At 44.7% G+C, this 13,319-nt stretch overlaps 1 protein-coding gene across 3 annotated transcripts; it reads left to right on the top strand.

The window, feature by feature from the left end:
• Positions 1-1,519: 1,519 nt before the first annotated feature.
• Positions 1,520-4,397, top strand: TCEAL1 (transcription elongation factor A like 1). 3 transcript variants are annotated; one of them, XM_054561856.1, is made up of 2 exons: positions 1,520-1,713; positions 2,548-4,397. In XM_054561856.1, exon 2 carries the CDS (start codon positions 2,560-2,562, stop codon positions 3,037-3,039), a length of 480 nt encoding a protein of 159 aa, XP_054417831.1. In that variant the 5' UTR covers positions 1,520-1,713; positions 2,548-2,559; the 3' UTR covers positions 3,040-4,397. The 3 variants fall into 3 exon arrangements, with proteins under 3 accessions (XP_054417831.1, XP_054417830.1, XP_054417832.1); XM_054561855.1 differs by having other exon boundaries at positions 1,523-1,686; XM_054561857.1 differs by lacking the exon at positions 1,520-1,713 and adding an exon at positions 1,725-1,863.
• Positions 4,398-13,319: the final 8,922 nt, after the last annotated feature.

The raw sequence follows: 13,319 nt of genomic DNA, 5'->3' as shown, positions 1-13,319 counted from the left end.
TTATGGCTCTGACTGGTGTGTCTCAGTGAGATGGATGTCATCCCACAAACCAAAAGGTCTCTGGTTTGATTCCCGGTCAGGGCACATGCCTGGGTTGAGGGCCAGGTCCCCCCATTGGGGGCATGTGAGAGCAACTGATCAATGTTCCTCTGGCACATCAATGTGTCTCTCCCTCTCTTTCTCCTCCCTTCCCCAATCTCTAAAAATAAATAAAATATTTTTTAAAAAAGAAAAGTAACAGTGATGGATAAAATATAAAGATTAATATGTTTTTCTACTATCTCAGCACAAAGTAAATTAGATGTTGGATAAAAAGTGACAAAATGGAAAATTTCACATATGAATTAGCTTGGAAACTTACTACTAGATGGTCAGCCCAGATTTGAGAAAATCAATCCCAAGATCCTTTCAGATCTGATTGTCACCTACCATGAAAGTGTAAACTACAGAGATGAAAGGGTACAATCAGCTCTCTGGAAGAAAGGGCATCACCATGAGAAAGTAGCATCCAGGTTGACATGAGTAGGTGAGATGCAGGAATGAGGGTAAAGGTCATAAAACACCATTAGATCCAAAAATGCAGACTTCTAATGACAATTGAGTATGTTAGCATGATTTTAATTACATTACCCGGTGTGTGGTCAACAGAATTACTGCATAGTTTAATATGAATGGCCTCTGTGCTGAATCTATCTTTTTGGGTCAAGCAGTCCCACAGCCCAAGTACTTGCTGAATTAAAGAACATAAACTTTCTCAAGCAGCAACACCAAGAGATGACTGGTTAAGGACCTGAGTCACAGAAAAATCTCTTGCTTCTAATACAAAAAAATGACTGAATAGTGTGTGTGTGTGTGTGTGTGTACACACACACACACACACACACACACACACACATAGTAATGTTACACTCTCCACCAAAAATGCTCCCATTTCAGATATAAATAAGTTTCTAGACTATTTGTCCTTGGACAAAGGTGTATTTTGATTTATGAGATTTGAAATATTCAGTCTTTTTAGAGTTACATACTTTAAAACTTAATTCTTTCTAGAGTTCTAGAACTGCATGATTACCAATTTAGACTGGAACTTCTATTTGCACTATAGGTCTGGTGGCTCACAAAAAAAATAAAATTCTTAAATCATATAAAAGTGAAAGCGTGTCTCCCATGCAAGTGACAAGAGATGCAAACCAGGTTTACAGAGCCTTACGTGCAAACAATGGAGTTAGAGATGTGGATTTAAACTGGGAGAGGTAGCACATGATATTGCGTTATTACGGAGAAATAGTCAAATTTCAATGCAGGAACTGGACTGTAGGGGAAATAAAGGGCGTTGGTGTCCAATGATGGGAGAATGATGGGAGAGGTGTTATCAGGGGAAGCTGCTAAGAGGAATAGGTAATAACCCCCAAAGCTGGATGCTGACTGTCTCTGGTAACCAGGAAAAGGCAAATACAAACAAAGAGAGGGGAGTGACGACGCCTGTTGCGTTGTGGGTCACGAAATACTGGCAGATTGCTGCAGTACAGCTGCGGGTCAAAGCAGTAACTGGGGATCTGAGCTCGGCGGTGACGCGCGGCACTCACGTGACCAGGAGCCTATGTCTGCCCAAGTCCCTCTCGTCCTGGTCCTTTTTGCCAGTCAAGACACCGTCTGCCCTTTGGTCGAGGGGAAAAGCAGGAGGAAGTAAGTCCCCTCGGTCCTCTGAAATCGGTGTGAGTGTTGGTGCTTCCCAGTAACTCCTGGGATCGGGATGGCAGAGAGTCCAGGCCTTTTCCCATGCCAGTTTAGGCCTTTCCCTATGCCAGCCCCGCGACCGCACTTCGGTAGAGAAAATGGTGGTTTCGGGGCTGGGGTGGGCAGGTGAGTGGACCAACCCTGGGAGGGAGTCACAGACACTTAGCAATAGTTTCTAAGTAATCTTTTCGCTTCCACGTCCTGCCTGAAAAGAAATAACGAGCACTGCGGTGAGGGTGGAATGACACGAAGGATAAAGCTTGAGATGGGGAAAGACAGGGGGCGGCGCGGGGAGCCCTGGAGAGGGAACCAGAGTAGGCGCGGAGGCGGCGGCTCGTGGCAAGAAAGAGGGCATGAGTGTCACTCAGTCCTTCCTCCCTCCCCACTTGCCCGCCCCCTACCCTGTCTGGAGTCTGTCTGCAGGTCTGCAGGTTACAGCGGGGCACCTCGAGGAGGGAGCGCCTGAGAGCAAACAACCGGGAGAGGTCCGGGTCCGGGAAGGGGTGGGCTGGGGACCGGGATGGCGTGCGCAGGAGGACGCCGGTGGGAGCCGAGTGGGCAGCGCCACCGCCCCGCCCCTGCCGGAGAGGCCCGGGGCAAGGCCTGCTGGGAAAATGGTGGGCTTTAGGGAGAGAGGGGGCGGGGTTCCCGGGGCCAGGGCCTCTCGGCCGGCGTAGGTGGGAGGATGTGGGCCCCGAATTAGAAAAAGGCAGATTTTTAGAACCCAAAGCCGGGGTTTTGGTCTAGGCATCAAGTATGCTGACTCGACTCTGTTTTTCTTGTCTCTTCTGAATATTTGTGCTTATGAAGACCATTCACAACATGGACAAATCCTGCCAAGCAGATGAAGAACAGCCACAGAGCGCGCCCAAGTCGGAGGAGGAGCAGCCTGAGGCGGAGCACTCGCCGGAAGAGCAGTGTCCAGAGGAGCTGTCTTCGGAGGAGCAGTCCTCTGAGGAGGAGTTCTTTCCTGAGGAGCTTCTTCCAGAGCTCCTTCCCGAGATGCTGGTGTCGGAGGAGCGCCCCCCTGAGGAGCGCCTTTCTCGTCAGGACCTGTTCCAGGCGCACCCTCCCATGGAGCAGCCTCCTTGCGGGGTGGGAAAACATAAGCTGGAAGAAGGAAGCTTTAAGGAAAGGCTGGCTCGCTCTCGCCCACAATTTAAAGGGGATATACATGGCAGAAATTTGAGCAATGAGGAGATGATAAAGGTAGCAGAGGAGTTGGAAGAGATGAAAAGAGTACGAAACAAATTGATGATTATGCACTGGAAGGCAAGACGGAACCGTCCTTATCCTATTTAATGTGTCTGGCTTTCAATGCTGGTCTGCCTGATTTCAGTATTGCCACCTGACCTTTGCGTTTCTCAAATCCCTCTCGCCATCTTTTTAATTTTAACTTTTTGGGTGGCTTTACTTAAGGTGTTCCACTTGTAAGTCATGTAAAATTGGGCTTCCTCCCCAACTCTCCCAATATGCAAGCCTCCCTCTTTCAATCAGGAGTCTCACTTATTTGCATGGAAAGATGGACGTTATATATTGTGAAGTGAAAAAAGCAATTTTCGAAAAATATATGTAGTATCCCATTTTTGTAAAAAAAATGTATATTTATATATTAATATGCAAAAAACCCTGAAGGTATATACTTCAAATGCTTAAAGCAGTGGCTATCTGTGTGGTAAGATAATAGGTGACTTCTGGTTTTTTGTTTTTCTTTGTTGGAACTTCTCATTTTTTTCAAGAGGAACACATTTTACTTGTGTTGCAAAAAATCAGCCCCCAATATAATGGGGAAAATGTAAAGGAATTTAAACACTGTCTATCAGCTTATAAAGGCAATGTAGCACTTAATAAATACTTGTCAGAACTTTAAATAAGTAAATCCCATGTTTCTTCAGAATCTTTTAGGCAGAAATATGTATTTGTTTAAGGGTTAATCTTTTCCCATTTAAATAGGAATAATACTTGACTTACAGGGCTGCTGTGGAACCAAATGAGGTAAAGATGCAATGAGCTGTTTTATCCCCACCTGCAACATGCAGGACCCCAACCACATTCTATTCCTGACCTGCATTTCTCTTCCCTTGGATATTGCCATGTCTGCTGGGCACAGCTGCCCCTTCTCCTGGTCCTTCTCCCTCCGTGTCACTTATCACAGGGCACTCTAGGTGCAAAGCCTCAATGATTGCTCCAGAGGCCCTCCTGGGCCAAAGCTAAACTGTGTCTCCTATAAATATTCAGTGAATGTCCCTTATATTAATAAGTAATAATAGTTATATTTATCCAGGTGGATACCATCCCAGTGCTACTTTAGCCTCAATGTCTTAAAGAATTCTTAGCAAAATAGTCCTTCCAATTTTTTTTTCTTTCCTGAAAGCCTCCCTTTTCTCCTCTGGACTCAAACATGAGTTTACTGAGACCTGGGCTAGGAGACAAATTTGTGAGCCAGACACCGAGCTGTATACTTGGAATTGGAACTTCCTTCCCAAATAATTTCCAAGGATTTTGGTTTTCATTGCCTAACACTTCCTTTAGGGTGAGTTCTCCTCTATCAGGCTTGCCTTATCAATTCTGCTGACTTGCTCAAATTGTCTACACTAAAGAGGAAGGTAAGGCTCAACCTAAGAGTTTTCTCTTCTACCCCACCCACATCAACAATAACACTTTGAAAGTCATTAAAGTACTATGTATATGCATATACATTATATGTGTGTATGTATCAGATATTATGATTTCTCTGTTAAACTTATAAAACCTATGGTTTTGTTCTATTGATCCCATTAATTGTATTTTATTTATTTATTTTTAAATATTTTACTTATTTTTACAGAGAGGAAAAGGGAGGGAGAAAGAGAGGGAGAGAAACATCAATGTGTGAGAGAAATATCAATCTGTTGCCTCTTGCACATGACTGATCTGGGGACAGACCCACAACCCATGCATATGCCCTGACTGGGAATTGAACCGTCAACCCTTTGCTTTGTGGGACTACATTCAACCAACTGAGCCAAGCTAGTCAGGGCAATCCAGTTAATTATAGAAACACAGATAGTAGTTAGTAATTTTTTAAAAGTATGACTCAGTCATGAACCCTAATTCTGTTTTTGGCTATGTAAGCTTCACTGAGTGTGGTAACTTCTCTAGAAGGTATGATTTGCAATTGCAAAAGGATCACAGTGCGGGGAGGGATTGAGTCCCCATTTTAAATTAAAATTGGTTATATATTTTATTTTAAATTGTATTTTATTGATTATGCTGTTACGTTTGTCCCAATTTTTCCCTCTATGGCCCCCTCCACTCAGCACCCCCAACATTCTTAGACAATCCCCACACCTTTGTTCATGTCTGTGGGTCATACGTGTAAGTTCTTTGGCTACTCCATTTCCTGAACTGTCCTTTATATCCCCATGGCTATTCTGTAACTACCAATTTGTACTTCTTTTCTATGATTGTATTCATTTATTTTTAGAGAGGGGGGAAGGGAGAGAAAGAGGGAGAGAAACATCAGTGTGTGGTTGCCTCTCACATGCCCCCTACTGGGGACCTGGCCCGTACCCAGGCACATACCCTGAGGGGGGAATCGAACCAATGACCCTTTGGTTTGCAGGATGGGGCTCAGTTGACTGAGCCACACCATCCAGGGCTGTAACTACCAATTTGTACTTCTTAATCCCCTCACCTCTTAACCCATTTCCCCAAACCGCTTTCTCATCTGGCAGCCATCAAAATGCTTTCCATATCCATGATTCTGTCTCTGTTCTTCTTGTTTGCTTAGTTTGTTTTTTTAGATTCAGTTGTTGATAGGTATATGTTTATTGCCATTTTATTATTCATAGTTTTGATATTCATTTTCTTAAATAAGTCCCTTTAACATTTCATATAATAATGGTTTGGAGATGATGAACTCCTTTAGTTTTTCTTATCTGGGAAGCTCTTTATCTTTCTTTCAATTCTAAATGATAGCTTTGCTGGGTAGAGCAATCTTGGCTGTAAGTCACTGCTTTTCATGACTTTGAATATTTCTTGCCATTCTCTTCTAGTCTGCGAAGTTCCTTTTGAGAAATCAGCTGACAATCTTATCAGAACTGCCCTGTAGGTAACTAACTGCTTTTCTCTTGCTACTTTTAAGATTCTCTCTTTAATCTTGGCTGGTGTGGCTCAGTGGATTAAGTGCTGACCTACGAACCAAAGGGTCACCTGTTCAATTCCCAGTCAGGTCACATGCCTGTGTTGCAGGCCAGGCTCCCAGTAGGGGGCACGTGAGAGGCAACCACACATTGATGTTTTTCTCCCTCTCTGTTTCCCTCCCTTCCCCTCTCTATAAAACTAAATAAATAAAATCTTTTTAAAAAATATCCTCTCTTTATCTTTAACCTTTGGCATTTTAATAATGATGCGTCTCAGAGTGGGCCTCTTTGCATCCATCTTGTTTGGGACTCTGTGCTTCCTGGACTTGCATGATTATTTCCTTCACCAAATTAAGGAAATTTTATTTCATTATTTTTTTCAAATAGATTTCTAATTCTTTGCTCTTCCTCTTTCTGGTACCACAATGTTGCAAATATTGGTACTCTTGAAGTTGTCCAATAGCTATTTACGCTATCTTCATTTTTTTTTTATTCTTCTTTCTTCTTCTTGTTCTGATTGGTTGTTTTTTGCTTCCTTATATTCTTTATTATTGCTTTGATCCACAGCTTCATCATTCTACTGTTGATTCCCTGTAAATTGTTATTTATTTCCATTAGTATATCCTTCATTTCTGCCTGGGTCTTTTTTATGCTGTTGAAGTTCTTACTAAGTTCCTTGAGCATCCTTGTAACCAATGTTTTAAATCATGCATCTTATAAATTGTTCATCTCCATTTTGTTTAGTTCTTTTCCTGGAGTTTTGATAGTTCTTTCATTTGGGCCAAGTTTCTTTGTCTCAGTTTTGCACGCTCCCTGTGTTTGCTGTATGTATTAGAAGAGCTGCTTTGACTCCATGTCTTGGTAGTGTGGCCTAATGTAGTAGGTATCCTGTAGGGTCAGGTGGCACAGCCTAAGCTGAGTACTAAAGGTGAGCACTCCATGTGGGCTGAGTCACCTAAGCTGAGTATTCAAGGTGTGCCCTCTGTGTGGGCTGAATACACCCTCCTCTTGTAGTTGAGGCTTGGTTGCTGTTGGCAGGTCAGTTGGACGGATTTAGCCAGGCCAGTTAGCTGCAAAGGCTGACTGTGATCACTGACTACCAACCTCTGCCCTCCATGGAGGATCAGCTGTGCAGGAGCAGGGTGGTGTGTTCCAACATAGTCTGTAGCTATCCACAGGGTGCACAGGCTCTGGTGTTTCCTGGATGGTGCAGGCCAAGGTCAGCCACCATCTGTGTTCCACCCAGGGCCACCCAGCATGAGCCACAAAGATATCTGCAAATGGGCACTACTTGTGCTGGGCCTGGAGGTTCCCAGGCAAAGCCAAACTGTGTTGCAAAGCTGGCTGCTGCTAGTGTTGGGCCTGGGGACACTTAGCCTGTGGTACAGGTGCCGGGGGCTCACTGAGGCTGTCGCTTGTTTGACAGGATTTAGGAAACTGTGAAGCCTGAGCTGAGACTAGCCATTCACACGTAAAAGCCACTGTTAACAGCCTGGGTGGGCCTTAAGTTGGGTGGGGCTGAGCCTCAGGGATTCCTCAGGGTTGGGGAAAACAGTGAGCCAGGTTGATGGAGTCTCAGATAAGGCTCCTGCCTGCCAGTTCTGTACCTCTGTGGGTGGAGGGCTCAGAAAAGGGACAATGGCCTTTACCCGCCTTTTTGTCTGGGAGAAAGCTGCCCCACAGCTCTTGCCCTGATACCAGACAGTTCAGTACCTCCCCGTATGCCACTGGTGCACCCAAACTGCTATCCTGGTGCTGGAGCTCAGAGGAAGTGAGCCTGAGTAAGTTCTTGTGCTAGGCCTTTAAGAGGCATGGATTGGGATTCTAGTAGTTCTTTTCACCAACTCAATCCCTGCTGGTTTTTATAGCCAGAAATTATGGGAGCTTATCTTCCTGGCACTGGAACCCTTGGCTGGGGGGCATGATGTGGGGCTGGGACCTCCCCCTCTGGAGAGATCCCTCCCGAATTTTTATCCACCACACATGGGTGTGGGACCAGCTCATTTTGTGTCTCCGTGTCTCTGCATCTACTACCGGTCTGAAGGGTTGTGGTTTCTTTAGTTCCACATTTGTTGGACTTCCATTCAACTTGATTTCTGACAGTTCTGAGTGATGGTTGTTCTGTAGTTTAGTTGTAATTTTGATGTGGTTGTGCAAGGAGGCAAACCATGTTTATCTATGCCTCTATCTTGACTGGAAGACTCCCAAAATTGGTTATATATTTTATATATCAGGTTTCTCTTATTAAAAGTGCAGAGACCTGGGTTCTACCCCACACCCAGTAAATCTGCTCTTCTGTAAATTAGCACACACAGCATAGAGCCAATGCTGTATACAATATACCCCTGATTTTAGTAAGAATAAATTATGACATAAACAGAAGAAAATATAGATGATTGTATCAAAATTAAAATTAAAATTATTGTCCAAGCATATTTTTAAAGTAAGAATCTAAAAACCTCACCAATTTTACTACCTAAAATTTAGATTTCTTGCAGCAAATCAAGACCATACACAGACTAAAAAGCTAAGAAAGATGACAAAATAGCAAGATGTATTTTCCATGCCAGATATTATGTAATGCCTTGCACTGCTTCCTTCCAATATGGGTAAAATGCATTAGAAATAAATTCAAAGTTCTCCTTTGGTATCAGCCCACAAAATGGTAAGCCAGTCTTATGCCCTTGGCTTTGTTTTGTTTTGTTTTGTTTTTCACTGTGTGATGTCATTTGAGGGAACATTTGGTTTCTCCAGAACAGTCTTTAAGGTTGTGGCAGGTAAGAATGGATTCTGGCAGGAGAGAGATGAGGGTCCAAGGGCTCACTGTGGCAGTTTTACAGATGAGTTCATCTACCTGGCACTCAGGCAGAATGTGGAAAGGTTCAACAAACCACATTCCTCTCCAGTGGGGTCTGACTTTGGTTTCTTTGCTCCTGCCTGCAGCAGGCACCAGACCCTCCTAGGCTGATGGTGGGCTGTCCTGGACATATGTACCTGGAAGACGATGACTGTCCCCATCTGAACTCAGAGCACTTTGCCTTCCCCTCCTCTTTTTCTTTTGGGGAATATTTCGTAGGGGAGGACGTAAAGCCCCAAGGATTTCTAACTGGGAACATTGGTTGGGATCACCTTTGAGCAAGATGTCTGACCTGGGCCTGGTCAGGTAACATGGAGCTGAAGCAGAAGGGGCTGGCCCTTACCTCAGAGTCCAGTGAAGCAGCCCCCCTCCCAATGGGGATGGACTTCAGACAGGACCTCTCCCATCGCCCTCCTACCCACCCTGCTCAGACTCCCAGAAGGGCCTTGGATGTGCTCCGGCCTGTTGGGGTGGTTGTGCAGTGACTTTAGCTGTGTGTGTGCCTGGTGCAGTGCTTGTGATGTCTGCACCAGCCCAGGCCCAGAGGCACAGGAGACTATAGGTAAAGGGAGCTTGCAAAAGCATGTGGCTCTTCAACTCGGGGGGAAAAGGGTGTCACCACCCGTGTCAATACCCCTATGCGCTGCAAGTCCAGCCACGACTCGGGGGCCAGGGCCATCAAGCTGTGAGCTGCTGTGAAGATGCTTTTGAAGGCATCGATGGTGAGGGGTCAGCAGCACCCAGAGCCTGGTTCTCTGGACCCCTCACCCCCTCCCTGACCAGACAGAAGGCTGGTATCTCCATCACATGTCCAAGAGGTGGCTTGCCTGACTAACTCCAGAGCAGACAGCACCGAGACTCCTGGACCCTGGAGAGAGAGCCCTGTGCAAACCAGGATGCCCTGGCCCTAAGGAACAGTACTTGAGAGCGTGAGCCCCTGTGGTGAGGCAGCGGAGAGGGATCAGTTTAGGGTCCTTGCAAAATACCCAGAGATTCCTCTCTCCACGATTCAGAAACACTAATCGAAACTCAATTACTTTTACACATGAGGAATAAGATTATACGGATAAATAAGGGACCAATCCTGCGTTCTAACTCAGATTTGTCTGAATAAAATTCTGCCTTGTCCTCACTCTACCACAGTGCCTCCAATTTTTTTATTGTGGCTCTCCAGGGCTCAGGAAACAATTAATTTAGACTTGCTAAATATTATATTCTTGCTAGCTTGAGTATTTGTGTGAGTTTTCACATTATCTTTATCGAAGTAGAAATGTCCGGTGAGCAGTTAGATAAGTGTCTAGAGTTCAGAAAAGAAATTAGCATTGAAATATGGATTGTGGCAGTTTGGTACATATTTATTTAAATAAATGAGTGAATGAAGAATCCAATTGCATATCCTTCTATCCTTTAATATGCATATGCATTTTTCAAACTGAACTGGGATTCTATTGAATGGACTTTTTCTTTAAACCTTCTCTTTACCAAGACAATACCTGTTCTGAAGAGCATTTAGAAAATACAGGTTAGCGCGACACCTGGTGGCCAAAAAGAGAACTGCGCGTTGAACGCACCTAACAAAGGACAGAGGGAGAGGCAAGTACCATATTAGTGGGTGGGAGGAGAAGACGTTATCATGGACAGCAGTGCCTCCACCCTGAACCACACTGAACTGAAACAGTATCGTACTATTGCTTCGGGGGGTTGAGGTGGCACAAGAAGCAGACAGATGGCTTTTCTTTGTCTTAGGTCAAGATACGTGTGTGTGTGTACTTGTGTGTGTGTTTAACCTGAATGGTCTTATTTGCACTTTTGCTCTGATTATGGAAGTTATATGTTTCTACTAGAAAATATCAAATGTAGAAAAGTATAAAAGAAGGTATAAATTACCTATAGTTCCTTTGCCTGGAGAAAATAATTGTTAATATTAATATGCATGTACTTATATTGTATGTATATATGTGACAGGGTACAGAATGTGGGTTCCCTGAAAATAGGGGAATGTCTCCCACAATTCTTATTAGGGGAAGGAAAGAGTGGATGGTACAACATTTAAGATACAGTGGATAACTATGGCAAGTTAATAGCCATGCCTTCCTGAAAGGAAGAGGGCTGCTACCCAGGACCAATTTTGTACATTACTGTGGGGACATGCAGTGACTCCTAACATACTGGGAGGGTACAGAGAGCTCATACAGCACCTGTGGGAGAGTCAGGGGGCAGGTGCCCACCTCAGACACATGTGTGTCACTGGGAACTTTTTTCCTGAGTAAAGATGGAAGCCAAAAGATGGTAAAAGACAGTGGGAACTGGCAAAAATGGTGGACACAAACACATCATAGGAAGGACCTAAATGAAGTCACACAGGAAGTTCCAGGACAGGCATTTAAATTAGGGTGGGCTGAAAGTTGGAATTTCAGTGAGTCTCCAGAGCTGGCAGTGTGGAGGGAAACCTGCCCAGTCACCCAGATTCGTGAGAGGTGCTTGGAGCTGAACCATGACCGGAAATGCTGAGCTGAAGGCTTCTGCTTTTCTGAAAGACAGTACCTCTGAGTGGCATATTCTGAAACTGGTCTGGTTTGACAAAGGGAGGCAGGACTGCGTGTTTTGAGGTGGTTTTAAAGGGCGTGGGATTTAACAGCAGAAATCTGCCACTATTCTAAATCTGTATAACCTTTAAGTAAACAACCCCTTTCCTTTTTTTACCAAACTCTTACATTGGGAGTCACATTTCTTGGTGGCAGGCAATCAAACCCCACAGCTGTTCCAGAATAGCATTGGCACGGTTCTGTAACAGCAATGATGACCATGAAGGGACATTGATAATTGCCTGTGGTGGGTCAACCCTCTCAGGAGTAGGAGAGTGGGACTGTGGAGATTCCCAGTCTCTGAGAATTTCTCTGCACACCTCTTGACGGCATCAGCTACCTAAACACACCCAGCAGATGGAAAGGAAATATGTCTGGGAAGGGGAAGAGATATGTCTGAGAACTGAGATTTGTTTGGCTGAAAATTTGCTTGTGAGCACTGTTTGGAATAATGGAGTTGCTGTTCAGGGTTTGTTTATATGTTCCCAGTTAGCCTGCATTCTTTGTCATAGCTTTGGGGCTGGTTTAGGTTAGCCCATTGGGTAGAATTTTGTAGGACCGGAGTATGTACTGCTATTTTCCAATGTCCAAGGAGGTATTGGTTTATTACTATAATACTGTTTGGCCTACGTATATTTTAGATTGTGGGGAAAGGTGGCCATGGATGGTTCCCTGAGTTACTGTAACATTATGCAACTGGAACAGTATTACCGACAATTGGGCAAATGGGATAAAATCCTATGTCAGTGCATTTATATCATTGTGTAATAGGGTTTTGTCAGGGACAGGGAATAACTTGATGGTGCAGAGAAGGGAAGCGACCTCAAAGCCTCTCCCTGATGGTAAAACACAGGAAGAAAGGGAGAACAAAGAGATAAGCCTCATTAATGCTCTGAATCCGGGGGATTAAGGGTTGGTGGCAGAAGGAGCTTGCTTTCCACCACCCCCTTGACAAGCCATCCCTGAAGTAGAGACCACAGAGCAAATGGCTCCACCCCTGTATGATGAGGGAGAGTTCTCCCTGCCAAAGACCCATCAGGGTACCCACTATGGCCAGGGGGCCTCACAGTTTGGAGCAAGCCAGTTCCCTCTGAGGTGATATACTATAGGCAGAGTGAATAAGGAAGGCAAGGCCACTGGCTATTATAGCGCCCATACTCCTTTCTCCACTTCAGACTTACAGAACTGGAAGAATTCTAACCCCTCATATAGGGATGATCCTCAGAAAATGGCAGTTATTGCCTCTATTTTTGCCACTCATCATCCAAACTGGGCAGATGTACAGGCTCTCTTAAATATCTTGTTAACTGCGGATGAGAGACAGCTGGTTATAAATAGAGCTAATGAGGAGGACCAACATCTCCACCAAGAGGATCCAAATGGGACCCTCAACCCAGCTGAGGAAATTCCCTTGACAGTGCCTGACTTGAGCCCAAATGGCAGGAGTCTAGCCTTCCTGGAACATTACAGAAAGTGCATACTGGAAGGGCTTAAGAAAGAGGTGCCGAAACAAAAGAGCCTGAATATAATACAGGCCCTTCAGCAAAAGCCAAATAAAGATCCTTCTGAATCTTTAGAGAGGATCTATCAGGCCAATAGGAAGTACGCTGATGCTGATCCACAGGCACTGGAGAATGTGTGGATGGTGAACATGACTTTTATTTGGCAAAGTGCCCCAGATATCAGAAAGAAACTCCAGCATATAGATAGGGCATTGAGAATGGGTCCTTCTCAGCTGGAGGACATAGTATTTGAATTTTACAATGCCCAGGAAGCAAGGAAGACAAAACAGGCCATGGTGTTCTTAGCAGCAGGCTGGGGAGGCCAAAGGAAGAAGCAGGACCCTAAAGCAAGGAGAGGTCCAATAGGTGTCAACCAATGTGCCCATCACAAGGAGGAGGACCATTGGAGGAATAAGTGACCAAAAATCAAATGGGAAAATAGAAATGAGAACCCTTGCCAAGAAATGCTGAAAAGAGAAGGAGAGTCTGATGCTGAATGAGGAGGCCCAGGGGC

This window comes from Pteronotus mesoamericanus, unplaced genomic scaffold (genome assembly GCF_021234165.1).
Source record: "Pteronotus mesoamericanus isolate MK-2021 breed Mesoamerican mustached bat unplaced genomic scaffold, CSHL_Meso_final scaffold_550, whole genome shotgun sequence".
In the NCBI taxonomy this organism is placed as follows: Eukaryota; Metazoa; Chordata; class Mammalia; order Chiroptera; family Mormoopidae; genus Pteronotus; species Pteronotus mesoamericanus.
Note: the sequence above shows the minus strand (reverse complement) of the source record. Positions and strands in the feature narration are given on the sequence as shown.

Coding starts and splice junctions, on each gene's coding strand:
- TCEAL1 (XM_054561856.1), top strand. CDS start 2,560: ATGGACAAATCCTGCCAAGCAGATGAAGAACAGCCACAGAGCGCGCCC.